The 20,884-nt window shown below is 41.6% G+C and overlaps 1 protein-coding gene across 3 annotated transcripts in view; it reads left to right on the top strand.

Annotated features, from left to right (window-relative positions):
• Window positions 1-20,884, top strand: part of LOC139751400 (protein phosphatase 1 regulatory subunit 21) — a 321,946-nt gene that overhangs the window by 296,854 nt on the left and 4,208 nt on the right. For 2 of the 3 annotated variants that reach the window (XM_071666786.1, XM_071666784.1), the window contains exon 17: window positions 11,757-11,862. In XM_071666786.1, coding sequence (XP_071522887.1) covers window positions 11,757-11,862 — 106 coding nt within the window. Of the gene's footprint in view, window positions 1-11,756; window positions 11,863-14,384; window positions 14,413-20,884 lie in introns of all 3 variants that reach the window. The other variant, XM_071666785.1, reaches the window with a different exon arrangement.

Below are 20,884 nucleotides of genomic sequence, written 5' to 3'. Positions count from 1 at the left end.
CCCACACCCTATGACTCACTTCCGCTTCCATGGTTCCATCCGCTGCCTAAATCCACTCCCAGATATCTAAAACACTTCACTTCCTCCAGTTTTTCTCCATTCAAACTTACCTCCCAATTGACTTGATCCTCAACCCTACTGTACCTAATAACCTTGCTCTTATTCACATTTACTCTCAACCTTCTTCTTTCACACACTTTACCAAACTCAGTCACCAGCTTCTGCAGTTTCTCACATGAATCAGCCACCAGTGCTGTATCATCAGCAAACAACAACTGACTCACTTCCCAAGCTGTCTCATCCACAACAGACTGCATACTTGCCCCTCTTGCCAAAACTCTTGCATTCACCTCCCTAACAACCCCATCCATAAACAAATTAAACAACCATGGAGATATCACACACCCCTGCCGCAAACTTACATTTACTGAGAACCAATCACTTTCCTCTCTTCCTACACGTACACATGCCTTACATCCTCGATAAAAACTTTTCACTGCTTCTAACCACTTGCCTCCCACACCATATATTCTTAATACCTTCCACAGAGCATCTCTATCAAATCTATCATATGCCTTCTCCAGATCCATAAATGCTACATACAAATCCATTTGCTTTTCTAAGTATTTCTCACATACATTCTTCAAAGCAAACACCTGATCCACACATCCTCTACCACTTCTGAAACCACACTGCTCTTCCCCAATCTGATGCTCTGTACATGCCTTCACCCTCTCAATCAATACCCTCCCATATAATTTACCAGGGTATAATACTCAACAAACTTATACCTCTGTAATTTGAGCACTCACTCTTATCCCCTTTGCCTTTGTACAATGGCACTATGCACGCATTCCGCCAATTCTCAGGCACCTCACCATGAATCATACATACATTAAATAACCTTACCAACCAGTCAACAATACAGTTACCCCCTTTTTTAATAAATTCCACTGCAATACCATCCAAACTTGCTGCCTTGCCGGCTTTCATCTTCCGCAATGCTTTTACAACTTCTTCTCTGTTTGCCAAATCATTTTTCCTAACCCTCTCACTTTGCACACCACCTCGACCAAAACACCCTATATCTGCCACTCTATTATCAAACACATTCAACAAACCTTCAAAATACCCACTCCATCTCCTTCTTATATCACCACTACTTGTTATCACCTCCCCATTGGCCCCCTTCACTGATGTTCCCATTTGTTCCCTTGTCTTATGCACTTTATTTACCTCCTTCCAAAACATCTTCTTATTCTCCCTAATATTCAATGATACTCTCTCACCCTAACTCTCATTTGCCCTCTTTTTTGCCCCTTGCACCTTTCTCTTGATCTCCTGCCTCTTTTTTTTATACATCTCCCACTCATTTGCATTATTTCCCTGCAAAAATCATCCAAATGCCTCTCCCTTCTCTTTCACTAATAATCTTACTTCTTCATCCCACCACTCACTACCCTTTCTAATGTGCCAACCTCCCACGCTTCTCATGCCACAAGCATCTTTTGCGCAAGCCATCACTGCTTCCCAAAATACCTCCCATTCCTCCCCCACTCCCCTTACCTCCTTTGTTCTCACCTTTTTTCATTCTGTACTCAGTCTCTCCTGGTACTTCCTCACACAAGTCTCCTTCCCAAGCTCAGTTACTCTCACCATTCTCTTCACCCCAACTTTCTCTCTTCTTTTCTGAAAACCTCTACAAATCTTCACCTTCTCCTCCACAAGATAATGATCAGACATCCCTCCAGTTGCACCTCTCAGCACATTAACATCCAAAAGTCTCTCTTTCGCGCGCCTATCAATTAACACATAATCCAATAACACTGTCTGGCCATCTCTCCTACTTACATACGTATACTTATGTATATGTCTCTTTTTAAACCAGGTGTTCCCAATCACCAGTCCTTTTTCAGCATATAAATCTACAAGCTCTTTACCATTTCCATTTACAACACTGAACACCCCATATATACCAATTATTCCCTCAACTGCCACATTACTCACCTTTGCATTCAAATCACCCATCACTATAACCCAGTCTCGTGCATTAAAACCACTAACACACTCTTTCAGTTGCTCCCAAAACACTTGCCTCTCATGATTTTTCTTTTCATGCCCAGGTGCATATGCACCAATAATCACCCATCTCTCTCCATCAACTTTCAGTTTTACCCGTATCAATCTAGAGTTTACTTTCTTACACTCTATCACATACATCCACCACTTCCTTTTCAGGAGTAGTTCTACTCCTTCCCTTGCTCTTGTCCTCTCACTAACCCCTGACTTTACTCCCAAGACATTCCCAAACCACTCTTCCCATTTACCCTTGAGCTTCGTTTCACTCAGAGCCAAAACGTCCAGGTTCCTTTCCTCAAACATACTACCTATCTCTCCTTTTTTCTCATCTTGGTTACATCCACACACATTTAGACACCCCAATCTGAGCCTTCGAGGAGGATGAGCACTACCCACGTGACTCCTTCTTCTGGTTCCCCGTTTGCAAAGCTAAAATGCAAGGAGTGGAGGATTTCTAGCCCCCTGATCCCGTCCCCTTTAGTCGCCTTCTACGACACGTGAGGAATGCGCAGGACGTATTCTATCTCACCTATCCCCAGGGATATATACATATATATATTTATTTTGCTTTGTCACTGTCTCCTGCGTTAGCGAGGTAGCGCAACGAAACAGACGAAAGAAATTGCCCAACCCATCCACATGCACATGTATATACATACACGTCCACAAACACAATTATACATACCTATACATCTCAACGTATATATATATATATATATATATATATATATATATATATATATATATATATATATATATCCCTGGGGATAGGGGATTAAGAATACATCCCACGTATTCCCTGCGTGTCGTAGAAGGCGACTAAAAGGGGAGGGAGCGGGGGGCTGGAAATCCTCCCCTCTCTCTTTTTTTTTTTTTTTAATTTTCCAAAAGAAGGAACAGAGGGGGCCAGGTGAGGATATTCCAAAAAAGGCCCAGTCCTCTGTTCTTAACGCTACCTCGCTATCGCGGGAAATGGCGAATAGTATGAAAAAAAAAAAAAAAAAAATATATATATATATATATATATATATACACACACACACAGACATATACGTATATACACATGATTCATACCGTCTGCCTTTATTCATTCCCATCGTCACCCCGCTACACATGAAATAACAACCCCCTCCCCCCTCATATGCATGAAGTAGCGCTAGGAAAAGACAACAAAGGCCCCATTCGTTCACATTTAGTCTCTGGCTGTCATGTAATAATGTACCAAAACCACAGCTCCCTTTCCACATCCAGGCCCCACAGAACTTTCCATGGTTTACCCCAGACGCTTCACATGCCCAGGTTCAATCCATTGGCAGCACGTCGACCCCGGTATACCACATCATTCCACTTCACTCTATTCCTTGCACGCCTTTCACCCTCCTGCATGTTCAGGCCCCAATCACTCAAAATCTTTTTCACTCCATCTTTCCACCTCCAATTTGGTCTCCCACTTTTCCTCGTTCCCTCCACCTCTGACACATATATCCTCTTGGTCAGTCTTTCCTTACTCATTCTCTCCATGTGCCCAAACCATTTCAAAACACCCTCTTTTGCCTCTCAACCACACTCTTTTTATTACCACACATCTCTCTTACCCTATTATTACTTACTCAATCAAACCATCTCTCACCACATATTGTCCTCAAACATCTCATTTCCAGCACATCCACCCTCCTTCGCACAACTCTATCCATAGCCCATGCCTCGCAACCATATAACATTGTTGGAATCACTATTCCTTCAAACATACCTGTTTTTGCTTTCTGAGATAATGTTCTCGACTTCCACACATTCTTCAACGCTCCCAGAACTTTCGCCCCCTCCCCAACCCTATGATTCACCTCCGCTTCCATGGTTCCATCTGCTGCCAAATCCACTCCCAGATATCTAAAACACTTCACTTCCTCCAGTTTTTCTCCATTCAAACTTACCTCCCAATTCACTTGTCCCTCAACCCTACTGTACCTAATAGCCTTGCTCTTATTCACATTTACTCTCACCTTTCTTGTTTCACACACTTTACCAAACTCAGCCACCAGCTTCTGCAGTTTCTCAGGAATCAGCCACCAGCGCTGTATTATCAGCAAACAACAAGCTTTCTCATCCACAGCAGACTACATACTTGCCCCTCTTTCCAAAACAACCCCATCCATAAACAGATTAAACAACCATGGAGACATCACACACCCCTACCTCAAACCTACATTCACTGAGAACCAATCATTTTCCTCTCTTCCTACACGAATACATGCCTTACATCCTCGATAAAAACTTTTCACTGCTTCTAACAACTTGCCTCCCACACCATATATTCTTAATACCTTCCACAGAGCATCTCTATCAACTCTATCATATGCCTTCTCCAGATCCATAAATGCTACATACAAATCCATTTGCTTTTCTAAGTATTTCTCATGTACAGTCTTCAAAGCAAACACCTGATCCACACATCCTCTACCACTTCTGAAACCACACTGCTCTTCCCCAATCTGATGCTCTGTACATGCCTTCACCCTCTCAATCAATACCCTCTCATATAATTTCCCAGGAATACTCAAGAAAGTTATACCTCTGTAATTTGAGCATTCACTCTTATCCCCTTTGCCTTTGTACAATGGCACTAAGCAAGCATTCCACCAATCCTCAGGCACCTCACCATGAGACATACATACATTAAATAACCTTACCGACCAGTCAACAATACAGTCGCCCCTTTTTTAATACATTCCACTGCAATACCATCCAAACCCGCTGCCTTGCCGGCTTTCATCTCCGCAAAGCTTAAACTACCTCTTCTCCATTTACCAAATCATTCTCCCAAACCCTCTCACTTTGCACACCACCTCGACCAAAATACTCTATATCTGCCACTCTATCATCAAACACATTCAACAAACCTTCAAAATACTCACTCCATCTCCTTCTCAAATCACCACTACTTGTTATCACCTCCCCATTAGCCCCCTTCACTGAAGTTCCCATTTGTTCCCTTGTCTTATGCACTTTATTTACCTCCTTCCAAAACATCTTTTTATTTTCCCTAGAATTTAATGATACTCTCTCACCCCAATTCTCATTTCCCCTCTTTTTCGCCTCTTGCACCTTTCTCTCCTCCCCCACTCCCCTTACGTCCTTTGTTCTCACCTTTTTCCATTCTGTACTCAGTGTCTCCTTTTACGTCCTTTGTTCTCACCTTTTTCCATTCTGTACTCAGTGTCTCCTGGTACTTCCTCACACAAGTCTCCTTCCCAAGCTCTCTTACTCTCACCACTCTTTTCACCCCAACATTTCTCTTTTCTGAAAACCTCTATAAATCTTTACCTTCGCCTCCATAAGATAATGATCAGACATCCCTCCAGTTGCACCTCTCAGCTCATTAATATCCAAAAGTCTCTCTTTTGTGCACCTATCAATTAACACGTAATCCAATAACGCTCTCTGGCCATCTCTCCTACTTACATATGTATACTTATGTATATCTCTCTTTTTAAACCAGGTATTCCAAATCACCAGTCCTTTTTCAGCACATAAATCTACAAGCTCTTCACCATTTCCATTGACAACACTGAACACCCCATGTACACCAATTATTCCCTCAACTCTCACATTACTCACCTTTGCATTCAAATCACCCATCTTTGTAACCTGGTCTCGTGCGTCAAAAGTACTAACACACTCACTCAGTTGCTCCCAAAACACTTGCCTCTCATGATATTTTTTTTCATGCCCATATGCATTTGCACCAATAGTCACCCATCTCTCTCCAGCCACTTTCAGTTTTACCCATATCAATCTAGAGTTTACTTTCTTACACTCTATCACATACTCCCACCACTGCTGTTTCAGGAGTAATGCTACTCCTTCCCTTGCTCTTGTCCTCTCACTAACCCCTGACTTTACTACCAAGACATTCCCAAACCATTCTTCCCCTTTACCCTTGAGCTTCATTTCACTCAGAGCCAAAACATCCAGGTTCCTTTCCTCAAATGTACTTCTATCTCTCCTTTTATCTCATCTTGGTTACATCCACACACATTTAGACACCCCAATCTGAGCCTTCGAGGAGGATGAGCACTCCCCGCGTGACTCCTTCTTCTGTTTCCCCTTTTAGAAAGTTACAATACAAGGAGGGTAGGGTTTCCAGCCCCCTGATCCCGTCCCCTTTAGTCGCTTTCTACGACACGTGATGAATGCGTGGGAAGTATTCTTTCTCCCTAAAATTTAATGATACTCTCACCCCAACTCTCATTTGCCCTACTTTTCACCTCTTGTACCTTTCTCTTGACCTCCTGCCTCTTTCTTTTATACATCTCCCACTCATTTGTATTATTTCCCTGCAAAAATCGTCCAAATGCCTCTCTCTTCTCTTTCACTAATAAACTTACTTCTTCCTCCCACCACTCACTGCCCTTTCTAATCTGCCCACCTCCCATGCTTCTCATGCCACAAGCATCTTTTGCGAAAGCTATCACTGCTTCCCTAAACACATACCATTCCTCCCCCACTCCCCTTATGTTCTTTGTTCACACACTTTTCTATTCTGTACTCAGTCTCTCCTGGTACTTCCTCACACAAGTCTCCTTTCCAAGCTCACTTACTCTCACCACTCTCTTCACCCCAACATTCTCCCTTCTTTTCTGAAAACCTCTACAGATCTTCACCTTCGCCTTCACGAGATAATGATCAGACATTTCTCCAGTTGCACATCTCAGCACATTAACATCGAAAAGCCTCTTTCATGTGCCTATCAATTAACACGTAATCCAATAATGCTCTTAGGCCATCTCTCCTACTTACATACATATACTTATGTATATCTCTCTTAAACCAGGTATTCCCAATCACCAGTCCTTTTTCAGCACATAAATCTACAAGCTCTTCACCATTTCCATTTACAACACTGAACACCCCATGTATACCAATTATTCCCTCAACTGCCACATTACTCACCTTTGCATTCAAATCACCCATTACTATAACCCGGTCTCATGCATCAAAACTACTAACAGACTCACTCAGCTGCTCCCAAAACACTTGCCTCGCATGATCTTTTTTCTCATGCCCATATGCATATACACCAATAATCACCCATCTCTCTCCATCCACTTTCAGTTTTACCCATATCAATCTAGAATTTACTTTCTTACACTCTACCACATACTCCCACCATTCCTGTTTCAGGATTAGTGCTACTCCTTCCCTTGCTCATGTCCTCTCACTAACCCCTGACTTTACTCCCAAGACATTACCAAACCACTCTTCCCCTTTACCCTTGAGCTTCGTTTCTCTCAGAGCCAAAACGTCCAGGCTCCTTTCTTCAAACATACTACCTATATCTCCTTTTTTATCATTTTGGTTACATCCACACACATTTAGACACCCTAATCTGAGCCTTCGAGGAGGATGAGCACTCCCTGCATTACTCCTTCTTCTGTTTCCACATTTAGAAAGCTAAAATACAAGGAGTGGAGGGTTTCTAGCCCCTGCTCCCGTCCCCTTTATGTTTTTATTTATTATACTTTGTTGCTGTCTCCCGCGTTAGTGAGGTAGCGCAAGGATACAGATGAAAGAATGGCCCAACCCACCTACATACTCATGTATATACATGCATGTCCACACACGCACATATACATACCTATACATTTCAACATATACATATATGTACATACACAGATATATACATATATACACATGTATATAATTCATACTTGCTGCCTTTATTCATTCCCGTCGCCACCCTGCCGCCCATGAAATGACAACCCACTCCCCCAGCATGCACGCAAGGTAGCGCTAGGAAAAGACAACAAAGGCCACATTCGTTCACAGCTCCCTTTCCACATCTTGCTCCCACAAAACTTTCCATGGTTTACCTCAGACGCTTCACATCCCCTGGTTCAATCCAGTGACAGCACAGTGTTTAAGGATTTTTGAGAAATTGAAAAACATGTCTTTTAAAATGTGCCGGGTTATAGTTATTGGGAAAGACATAAGAAGGTAGGGAGTTACAAAGCTTCAATGTGTAGGGAAAGAAGCAGGTATCGAAATGGCCCATCCTTGAGTTGCTGATGGCAACACAATAGTCATGTATCGCAATGGCTTGCCAAGTATTTTATAGTCTAACTAGTGGTGTGGGTACACAAGCAGCCAGCTCTTAGGAGGAAAACCCAAAGTAATACCTATAGAAGAAGGAAAGTGGACCAACATAGGGCAAGGGGGTCAAGTTTGGAATTTAGTCAGGGAGAGTTTGATAGTCAGACTACTTTTAACTCTGTCAAGTAAGGATGCAGAGCTAGACCAGCCCCAAATGTGAAAGCAGTACTTCGTACAAGGATGAATCAGTCCCTTGTGTAAATGGACCAACTGTTCAGAAGAAACGAAGTTTCAGCATGTAAACTGGACACTTAGTTTCTTAGGGGTAGACTTAGTTATTCCTGTAATGTGGGGTTTCCAAGAAAGAGTAGATGTTATAGTAATACCAAGTATGTTCATTGAGTCAAGAGGTGAAATTACAGAACTGTCAAAGGAGAGATGATAGGTGTGAGGAGTTTTTGAAAGAGAGATGGGTAGAAAGTTGGTCATGGATGCATTAAGCTTAAATAGAATTCATCTACCCCACTGAGATATCCTGTCCAAGTCTGAATTTATTGAGGATTCTATGTGAAGAGGAGATGCAAGTAGAGTGAGAGAAGAGGGAGCAGAGGTGAAGGATGTGGATGAATGCAGTGTTGAGTCATCAGCGTGTGTGGGCATTGTATTATTTGTTGAGGAGAGGAAATTGTCAAAAAAAGAAAAAGAGAAAAAGTGTAGTGGACAGGACAGGACTTGAGGGACACCGCTGTTGATGGGGGAGGCTGATTCATCAACAACCACAGAAACAGATCAGCCAGAGAGGAAGGTAGATATGAAGGAGCATAGTGAGGGAGGGAGCCTAAGAGGGGAGCTTATAGATAAGACCCCAATGCCACACCCTGTCAAAAGCCTTAGATATGTCAAGGGCAACTATAAATGACTCTTCATAATCTTTCATGGTTGATGACTAGACATTAGTAAGGTAGGAAAGAATATCACCAAAGGATCTGACCTTATCAGAGAAAAGACTGATTTTCAAGGTATTTAAGGATATGGGAGTTGAGGAGGGATTCATAGAATTTGGAATTGGTAGATGTCAAAGCAGTAGGATGATAGTTAGAGGAGTCAGAACAGTCACCCTTCTTAGGGATGGGATATATCAATGCATGCTTCCAAGGAGAAGGAAATGTTTTGGGTTTTAAACAGAAATGGAACAGACAAGCAGATGTAGAGTTTTTGGTTGGGCTGGTATGCATAGTGAGAGAGTCATTAAGAGTGGTTTGGTGAAGGGAGAAGAGGTAGTGAAAGCTTTGCATAAGATAAAATTCCACAATGCAGTTGGAATAGATGGTATTGCAGTTGAATTTATTGATAATTGGTTGGTAAGGATATTCAGTGTATGTATGAATCATAGTGAGGTGCCGGAGGATTGGTAGAATGCATCTATGGTGCCATCGTATAAAGGTAAGTGTTCAAACTGCAGAGGTACAAGTTTGTTGAGTATACTAGGTAAGTTATATGGGAGGGTATTGATTGAGAGGGTGAAGGCATGTACTGTGAATTAGATTTGGGAGGAGCAGTGTGGTCTCAGAAGTGGTTGAGGATGTATGGATCAGGTGTTTGCTTTAAAGAATGTGTGTGAGAAATACTTAGAAAAACTGATTGATTTGTATGTGAGAAGTGCTTAGAAAAACAGATGGATTTGTATTGGGCATTTATGGATCTGTAGAAGGCATATGATTGGGTTGATATAGTTGCTTTATGGAAGATATTAAGAATATATGGTATGGGAGGTAAGCAGTTAGAGACAGTGAGAAGTTTTTGTCAAGGGTGTAAGGCATGTGTACAAGTAGGAAGAGAGGAGAGTGGATGGTTCTAAATGAAGGTTGGTCTGTGGTAGTGGTTTGTGCAGTCACCATGGTTTAATTTTTTATGGATGGGGTGGTAGGGGAGGTAAATGCAAGAGTTTTGGAGAGCAGGGTTAGTATGGAGTGTGTTGGGGATAAGAGGGCCTGGGAATTGAGTCAATTGTTGTTCGCCAGTGATACAGCATTGGTGGCTGATTCGAGTGAGAAACTGCAGGAGTTGGTGACTGAGTTTGGAAGGGTGTGAAAGGAGAAAGTTGAGAGTAAATGTGAATAAAAGGAAGGCTGTTAGGTTCAGCTGTGTTCAGGTACAAGCTAGGTGGGATAAAAGTTTGAATAGAGAAAAATGGGAGGAAGTGAAGTGTTTCATGTATCTAGGAGTGGACATGGCAATCATTGAATCCATGGAAGTGGAAGTGAGTCTTATGGCTGGAAAGGGGATGGTTTTGGGAGCACTAATGAATGTGTAGTATGTTTGAAGGAATAGAAGTACCAGCAATATTGTACGGTAGCGAGGCATGGGCTTTGGAAAGGGTTTTGCAGAGGAAGGTGGATGTGTTGAAAATGAAATTTTAAGGTCAATACATGATGTGAGGTGGTTTGATCAAGTAAGTAATGAAAGGATGTGTGGTAATACAAAGAGTGTGGTAGTGGTGGTGGGAGCAGAGGATATGTTGAAATAGTTTGTCCAAATAGAGATAATGTGTTAGGATGTTGAGAAAGAGGATATATTTGTCAGAAGTAGAGGAAACAAGGAGAACAGGAGACCAAATTGGAGTTGGAAGGATGGAGTGAAAAAGATTTTGAGAGATCGAGGACTGAACATGGAGGAGGGTGAAACATTTCACCAACTTTTGTTAGAATTATGCTATAGTCATATAGTCTTGTTTTTGGTGAGTTGTACAACACTAAATTTGTGTTTATCGCTGGATTGCTTACCATAATCACTTTACATTTATTGAAACTCATCTTCATTGTGTTTTCCTTCTAACCTGTTATAAGCATATGTTGCTACACTTCCATGTTTAAATTTGTTTCTGTCTATTCTAAATGTTTCATAATGTTCTAAGCTTGTTTTATCTTTCACCTTTTTATCAAGTCGTTTCTGGCATATGAATTGGGATTGTGTTGTTATCCTTTTTTGTATTCATTGATGTAATTAACTTTGATTCTGGAGTTTTTGCTTATAAGTCTTTATATGTTTATATACATTATCTTTCAAGGACCCAGTATCTTTATTAGTTTTCAGCTGTTTTTGGTGGTGTCTCCCCTTTCATTTTTTAATTTCTCATTTGTAGTTACTTCATTTCTATTTTCAAAAGAGGTGTTTTTATAGCAATCATACTATGTATTTTATTATTGAAATCTTCCCATTTTTGCAAGAGGTTTCCTGATTTGGATATCTAATAGAAATATGAATTCCTTTTGTTGGGTTGGTTTCTGTAACAAGTCATGATGTGGGTAGAAAGATGTAGAAGTATGTAGTAGATACGTGCCTGGAATAATTAAAGAAACATGTAAAGGAATCCTTGATGTGGTTGAAATCAGTCCTAGAGGAACCAAGAGTAGGTTATTGTATAATGCTGGTTGCAGCTGAGGATAGTCTTATTCTGTATTTTTCTCCTCAATTATGAATAACAGGTTTTGGTTAATTGTACAAGTTTCACACATTTATTTGCTTTTTATGAGAATTTTTCCTAATTTTCTTTTCCAGTTTTGTATTAAGAGATTATATTTTTTCAGAAATTATGAGGAACAAATTTCTACTATGTCAGAGCATTTGGCCGATCTTAATGAAAAAATAACAGCCCAGTCCGAGTTCATTGAACACCTAAAATATGAAGCAAAGGTAAGGTGGTTTAACATCCATCTATCTTTTTCCCTTTTTCTGTGAAAATGAATTGTTTTGTTCATCCTGCTATATGAAAGGTTAATGTATTTCCTAATCTAAAGCTAATGTAACTATCAGTTTGAATTCCTTACTTATTTAGAAATAGATATTCAGGCAATTTGAATATGCTTCTTTGTCTTGAAGTACCATATTATTAAGGTTTGTGGCAGGGGTGTGTGATGTCTCCTTGGTTGTTTAATTTGTTTATGGATGGGGTTGTTAGGGAGGTGAATGCAAGAGTTTTGGAGAGAGGGGCAAGTATGCAGTCTGTTGTGGATGAGAGAGCTTGGTAAGTGAGTCAGTTGTTGTTTGCTGATGATACAGCGCTGGTGGCTGATTCGTGTGAGAAACTACTGAAGCTGGTGACTGAGTTTGGTAAAGTGTGTGAAAGAAGAAAGCTGAGAGTAAATGTGAATAAGAGCAAGGCCATTAGGTACAGTAGGGTTGAGGGTCAAGTCAGTTGGGAGGTAAGTTTGAATGGAGAAAAACTGGCAGAAGTGAAGTGTTTTAGATATCTGGGAGTGGATTTGGCAGCAGATGGAACCATGGAAGCAGAAGTGAGTCATAGGGTGGGGTAGGGGGCGAAAGTACTGGGAGTGTTGAAAAATGTGTGGAAGGCGAGAACGTTATCTCGGAAAGCAAAAATGGGTGTGTTTGAAGGAATAGTGGTTCCGACAATGTTATATGGTTGCGAGGCATGGGCTATAGATAGAGTTGTGTGGAGGAGGGTGAATGTGCTGGAAATGAGATGTTTGAGGACAATATATGGTGTGAGGTGGTTTGATCGAGTAAAAGGGTAAGAGAAATGTGTGGTAATAAAAAGAGTATGGTTGAGAGAGCAGAAGAGGGTGTATTGAAATGGTTTGGTCACATGGAGAGAATGAGCGAGGAAAGATTGACCAAGAGGATATATGTGTCAGAGGTGGAGGGAAGGAGGAGAAGTGGGAGACCAAATTGGAGACGGAAAGATGGAGTGAAAAAGATTTTGAGTGATTGGGGCCTGAACATGCAGGAGGGTGAAAGGCGTGCAAGGAATAGAGTGAATTGGAATGATGTGGTATACCGGGGTCGACGTGCTGTCAATGGATTGAACCAGGGCATGTGAAGCATCTGGGGTAAATCATGGAAAGTTTTGTGGGGCCTGGATGTGGAAAGGGGGCTGTGGTTTCAGTGCATTATACATGACAACTGTGGCCTTTGTTATCTTTTCCTAGTGCTACCTTGCGCACATGCGGGGGAAGGGGGCTGTCATTTCATGTGTGGCGGGTTGGTGATGGGAATGAATAAGGGCAGACAGTATGAATTATGTACATGTGTATATATGTATATGTCTGTGTGTGTGTATATATATATATATATATATTGTATATATATATTGTATATATATATATTGTATATATATATGTTGTATGGTTGCGAGGCGTGGGCTATGGATAGAGATGTGCGCAGGAGGATGGATGTGCTGGAAATGAGATGTTTGAGGACAATGTGTGGTGTGAGGTGGTTTGATCGAGTAAGTAACGTAAGGGTAAGAGAGATGTGTGGAAATAAAAAGAGCGTGGTTGAGAGAGCAGAAGAGGGTGTTTTGAAATGGTTTGGGCACATGGAGAGAATGAGTGAGGAGAGATTGACCAAGAGGATATATGTGTCGGAGGTGGAGGGAACGAGGAGAAGAGGGAGACCAAATTGGAGGTGGAAAGATGGAGTGAAAAAGATTTTGTGTGATCGGGGCCTGAACATGCAGGAGGGTGAAAGGAGGGCAAGAAATAGAGTGAATTGGAGTCATGTGGTATACAGGGGTTGACGTGCTGTCAGTGGATTGAAGCAAGGCATGTGAAGCGTCTGGGGTAAACCATGGAAAGCTGTGTAGGTATGTATATTTGCGTGTGTGGACGTGTGTATGTACATGTGTATGGGGGGGGGGTTGGGCCATTTCTTTCGTCTGTTTCCTTGCGCTACCTCGCAAACGCGGGAGACAGCGACAAAGTATAAAAAAAAAAAAAAAAAAAAAAAAAAAAAATATATATATATATATATATATGTATACGTTCAGATGTATAGGTATGTATATGTGTGTGTGTGTGGACATGTATGTATATACATGTGTAATTGGGTGGGTTGGGCCATTCTTTCGTCTGTTTCCTTGCGCTACCTCGCTAACGCAGGAGACAGCAACAGAGTATAATGAATATAGTAGATAAAAGATGTTTTAGTATCTTGATGACATACTATGAAATTTAATTTGCCTGTGTCTGGACCCATGATTTAATAAGATAGTAAAGGTTGATTGATAAAGTGTTAGACTGTTAGTAAAAGTTGATTGATAGTGTTTCTAGAATAGATATGCTTACCTGTTATTTGTAGAAATGACTTAAGGTGAAATTAAGTGTTTTTTAGAGAGAGAATAACTGTCTCATGATACAAAAACGCACAAATCCCTAAGTCAGATATTTTTACAGCAAACTTCTTTTTCTTTTCAGAATAAAAAGGGAAAAAAGTGAGTGAAAGGTAAGGTCCCAAACATCTGAAATATTTCATAGTATAAGACCAAATTTTCATAGTTCAATCAGACCAAAGGTATTCTAAAGATGATTTGATAAGATCATCCTCCCATGTATGATACTGGATGTTATGCATCTTTGTGCATGCGGATACATTCATACTCTTTTGCAAAATCATGCAAATGTACTTATGCAGATGAAGATATTTATACTTCTGCATGTACTTTCATTTTCATTTCAAAATCAGCATTCATAAACCTTAACGTAGTTGACCACATATTGTAATACTCAGTTTCGTTTGATTGTCTTAGAACTGTGATATCAGATTCTGCCTGTTAATGGTTAAAAAATGAGAAAGAATTCATATTCAGCTCAGCATATGGTTGTCAATGGATGGGAAGGATTAGTGTCATGGAGTTTCTGCCATTAAAGTAGTCCTTTGTTCTCCTGATCATGCAAGTAGTGCAGCCTCAGAGTACAGGAACCTCATAAAGCAGATCCTGGTGTTGTTTAATAATAAAGATAAATAAGTATTTGATAATAAAGATAAGAATAAATAAATTGAAGGTTTCTTGGATGTGCTTGATGATAGAGTGGCAGATGTAGGATATTTTGGTCGAGATGGTGTGCGAAGTGAGAGGGTCAGGGGTAATGGTTAGGTAAACAGAGAAGAGGTAGTGAAAGCTTTGTGGAAGATGAAAGGCGGCAGGTTTGGATGGTATGACAGTGGAGTTTATTAAAAAGGGGGTGACTGTGTTGTTGACTGGTTGGTAAGGATATTCAGTGTATGTATGGTTTGTGGTGAAGTACCTGAAGATTGGTGGAATGTATGCATAGTGCCATTGTACAAAAGCAAAGGGGATAAAGGCTGTGTTGAAACTACAGAGATATAAGTTTGTTGAGTATTCCTGGGAAATTGTATGGGAGGGTATTGATTGAGAGGGTAAAGGCATTTACAGAGCATCAGATTAGGGAAGAACAGTGTGGTTTCAGAAGTGGTAGAGGATGTGTGGATCAGGTGTTTGCTTTGAAGAATGTATGTGAGAAATACTTTGAAAAACGGATTTGTATGTAGCATTGATGGATCTGGAGAGGGAATATGATAGAGTTGATAGAGATGCTCTGTGGAAGGTATTAAGAGTATTTGGTGTGGGAGTTAAGTCGCTAGAAGCCGTGAAAAGTTTTTATCAAGGATGTAAGGCATGTTTACGAATAGGAAGAGAGGAAAGTGATTAGTTCCCCATGAATGTCAGTTTGCGGCAGGGGTGCATGATGTCTCCATGGTTGTTTAATTTGTTTATGGATGGGGTTGTTAGGGAGGTGAATGCAAGAGTTTTGGAGAGAGGTGCAAGTATGCAGTCTGTTATGGATGAGAGGGCTTGGGAAGTGAGTCAGTTGTTGTTCGCTGATGGTACAGCACTGGTTGCTGATTCATGTGAGAAACTGCAGAAACTGGTGACGGAGTTTGGTAAAGTGTGCGAAAGAAGAAAGCTGAGAGTGAATGTGAATAAGAGCAGGGTTATTAGGTTCAGTAGAGTTGAGGAGCAAGTTGATTGGGAGGTAAGTTTAAATGGAGAAAAACTGGAGGAAGTGAAGTGTTTTAGATATCTAGGAGTGGATTTAGCAGCAAAGGGAACCATGGAAGCAGAAGTGAGTCACAGGTTAGGGGAGGGGGCGAAGGTTCTAGGATTGTTGAAGAATGTGTGAAAGGCTAGAACGTTATCTCAGAGAGCAAAAATGGGTATGTTTGAGGGGACGGGGGTTCTAACAATGTTATATGGTTATGAGGCATGGGCTATGGGTAGTGTTGTGCAGAGGAGTGTGGATGTGTTGGAGATGAAGTGTTTGAGGACAATATGTGGTGAGGTGGTTTGATCAAGTAAGTAATGAGTTTTTTTTTTTTTTTTCCGGTCTCCCGCGTATGAGAGATGTATGGTAATAAAAAGAGTGTGGTTGAGTGAGCAGAAGAGAGTGTATTGAAATGGTTTGCTTATATGGAGAGAATGAGTGAGGAAAGATTAAGAGGATATATGTGTCAGAGGTGGAGGGAACAAAGAGAAGTGGGAGACCAAATTGGAGGTGGAAGGATGGAGTGAAAAATATTTAGAGCAATCGGGGCCTGAACATATAGGAGGGTGAAAGGTGTGCATGAGAGTGAGTTGGAATAAAGTGGTATACGGTGGTCGACATGCTGTCGAGGCAGCGCAAGGAAACAGACGAAAGAATGGCCCAACCCACCCACATACACATGTATATACATACACGCCCACACATGCACATATACATCCGTATACATACATATACATACGCAGACATATACCCACATGTACATAGTCATACTTGCTTTCTTCGTCCATTCCCATCGCCACCCCACCACACATGAAATGGCACCCCCCTTCCCCCATGCATGCGTGAGGTAGCGTAGGAAAAGACAATAAAGGCCACATTCGTTCTCACTCAGTCTCTAGCTGTCATGTATAATGCACTGAAACCACAGCTCCCTTTCCACATCCAGTGCCCACAAAACTTTCCATGGTTTACCCTAGACGCTTCACATGCCACGGTTCAATCCAATGACAGCACGTCAACCCCAGTATACCACATCGTTTCGATTCATGCTATTCCTTGCACGCCTTTCACCCTCCTCTGTGTTTGGGCCCCGATTGCTCAACATCTTTATCACTCCATCCTTCCACCTCCAATTTGGTCTCCCACTTCTCTTCGTTCCCTCCACCTCTGACACATATATCCTCTTGGTCAATCTTTCCTTACTCATTCTCTCCATGTGACCAAACCATTTCAATACACCCTCTTCTGCTCTCTCAACCACACTCTTTTATTACCACACATCTCTCATACCCTTTCGATACTTATTCGATCAAATCACCTCACACCGCATATTGTTCTCAAACATCTCATTTCCAACACATCCACCCTCCTCCACGCAACTCTATCTATAGCCCACGCCTCGCAACCACATAACCTTGTTGGAACCAGTATTCCTTTAAACATACCCATTTTTGCTCTCCGTGATAACATTCTCGCCTTCCACCCATTCTTCAACGCTTGTAGAACCTTCACCCCTTCCCCCACCCCTTCCCCCACCCTGTGAATCACTTACGCTTCCATGGTTCCATCCACTGCCAAATCCACTCCCAGATATCTAAAACACTTCCCTTCCTCCAGTTTTTCTCCATTCGAACTTACCTCCCAATTGACTTGTCCCTCAACCCTACTGTACCTAATAACCTTGCTCTTATTCACATTTACTCTCAGCTTTCTTCTTTCACACACTTTACCAAACTCAGTCACCAGCTTCTGCAGTTTCTCACACGAATCAGCCACCAGTGCTGTATATCATCAGCGAACAACAACTGACTCACTTCCCAAGCTCTCTCATCCACAACAGACTGCATACTTGCCCCTCTTTTCCAAAACTCTTGCATTCACCTCTCTAACAGCCCCATCCATAAACAAATTAAACAACCATGGAAACATCACAAACCCCTGCCGCAAATTAACATTCACTGAGAACCAGTAACTTTCCTTTCTTCCTACACATGTACATAGTTCATACTGTCTGCCTTTATTCATTCCCATCGCCACCCTGCCACACATGAAATAACAACCCCGCCCCCCTCACGTTTGCAAGGTAGCACTAGGAAAAGACAACAAAGGCCACATTCGTTCACACTCAGTCTCTAGCTGTCATGTAATGATGCACCAAAACCGCAGCTCCCTTTCCACATCCAGGCCCCCACAGAACTTTCCATGGTTTACCCCAGACACATCACATTCCCTGGTTCAATCCATTGACAGCACGTCGACCCTGGTATACCGCATCGTTCCAATTCACTCTATTCCTTGCACGCCTTTCACCTTCCTGCACGTTCAGGCCCCAATCACTCAATATCTTTTTCAATCCATCTTGCCACCTCCAATTTGGTCCTCCACTTCTCCTCATTCCCTCCACCTCTGAAACATATATCCTCTTTGTCAATCTTTCCTCACTCATTCTCTACATGTGACCAAACCATTTCAAAACACTCTCTTCTGCTCTCTCAACCACACTCTTTTTATTACCACACATTTTTCTAACCCTATTACTACTTACTCGATCAAACCACCTCACACCACATATTGTCCTCAAACATCTCATTTCCAGCATATCCACCCTCCTCCGCACAACTCTATCCATAGCCCACGCCTCGCAACCATATAACATTGTTGGAACCACTATTCCTTCAAACACCCATTTTTGCTTTCCAAGATAATGTTCTTGACTTCCACACATTCTTCAACGCTCCCAGAACTTTCGCCCCCTCCCCCACCCTATGATTCACTTCCGCTTCCATGGTTCCATCCGCTGCCGAATCCACTCCCAGATATCTAAAACACTTCACTTCCTCTAGTTTTTTTCCATTCAAATTTACCTCCTAGTTGACTTCTCCCTCAACCCTACTGTACCTAATAACCTTACTCTTATTCACATTCACTGTCAGCTTTCTTCTTTCACACACTTTACCAAACTCAGTCACCAGCTTCTGCAGTTTCTCACATGAATCAGCCACCAGTGCTGTATCATCAGCAAACAACAAATGACTCACTTCCCAAGCTCTCTCATCCACAACAGACTGCATACTTGCCCCTCTTTTCAAAACTTTTGCATTCACCTCCCTAACAACCCCATCCATAAACAAATTAAACAACCATGGAGACATCACACACCCCTGCTGCAAACCTACATTCACTGAGAACCAATCACTTTCCTCTCTACCTACACATACACATGCCTTACATCTTCAATAAAAACTTTTCACTGCTTCTAACAACTTGCCTCCCACACCTTATATTCTTGATACCTTCCACAGAGCATCTCTATCAACTCTATCATATGCCTTCTCCAGATCCATAAATGCTACATACAAATCCATTTCCTTTTCTAAGTATTTCTCACATATATTTTTCAAAGCAAACACCTGATCCACACATCGTCTACCACTTCTGAAACCACACTGCTCTTCCCCAATCTGATGCTTTGTACATGCTTTCACCCTCTCAATCAATACCCTCCCATATAATTTCCCAGGAATACTCAACAAACTTATACCTCTGTAAACTGAGCACTCACTCTTATCCCCTTTGCCTTTGTACAATGGCACTATGCAAGCATTTCGCCAATCCTCAGGCACCTCACCATGAGTCATACATACATTAAATAACCTTACCAACCAGTCAACAATACAGTCACCCCCTTTTTTGATAAATTCCACCATCCAAACCCGCTGCCTTGCCGGCTTTCATCTTCTGCAAAGCTTTTACTACCTCTTCTCTATTTACCAAATCATTTTCCCTAACCCTCTCACTTTGCACACCACCTCGACCAAAACACCCTATATCTGCCACTCTATCATCAAACACATTCAACAGACCTTCAAAATATTCACTCCACCTCCTTCTCACATCACCACTACTTGTTATCACCTCCCCAGTAGCCCCCTTCACTTAAGTTCCCATTTGTTCCCATGTCTTATGCACTTTATTTATCTCCTTCCAAAACATCTTTTTATTCTCCCTAAAATTTAATGATACTCTCTCATGTCAACTCTCATTTGCCCTCTTTTTCACCTCTTTCACCTTTCTCTTGACCTGCCTCTTCCCTTTATACATCTCCCACTCATTTGGATTATTTCCCAGCAAAAATCGTCCAAATGCCTCTCTCTTCTCTTTCACTAATAATCTTACTTCTTCATCCCACCACTCACCTAACCTAACCTAACCTAACCTAACCTAACCTTTCTAACCTACCCACCTCCCACGCTTCTCATGCCAGAAGCATCTTTTGCGCAAGCCATCACTGCTTCCCTAAATACATCCCATTCCTCCCCCACTCCCCTTACCTCCTTTGTTCTCACCTTTTTCCATTCTGTACTCAGTCTCTCCTGGTACTTCCTCACACAATTCCCAAGCTAACTTACTCTCACCACTCTTTTCACCCCAACTTTCTCTCTTCTTTTCTGAAAATCTCTACAAATCTTCATCTTTGCCTCCACAAGACATCCCTCCATTTGCACCTCTCAGCACATTAACATCCAAAAGTCTTTCTTTCATGCACTTATCAGTTAACATGTAATCCAATAACGTTCTCTGGCCATCTCTCCTACTTACATACGTATACTTATGTATATTCGTATACTTATGTATATTCCCAATCACCAGTCGTTTTTCAGCACATAATACAAGCTCTTCACCATTTTCATTTACAACACTGAACACCCCATGTACACCAATTATTCCCTCAACTGCCACATTACTCACCTTTGCCTTCAAATCACCCATCACTATAACCCTGTCTCATGCATCAAAACTACTAACACATTCACTCAGCTGCTCCCAAAACACTTGCCTCTCATGATCTTTCTTCTCATGCCCTGGTGCATAAGCACCAATAATCACCCATCTTTCTCCATCCACTTTCA

Source organism: Panulirus ornatus, chromosome 11 (assembly GCF_036320965.1).
Source record: "Panulirus ornatus isolate Po-2019 chromosome 11, ASM3632096v1, whole genome shotgun sequence".
NCBI lineage: Eukaryota > Metazoa > Arthropoda > Malacostraca > Decapoda > Palinuridae > Panulirus > Panulirus ornatus.
This window is presented reverse-complemented; position numbering and strand designations above follow the sequence as displayed.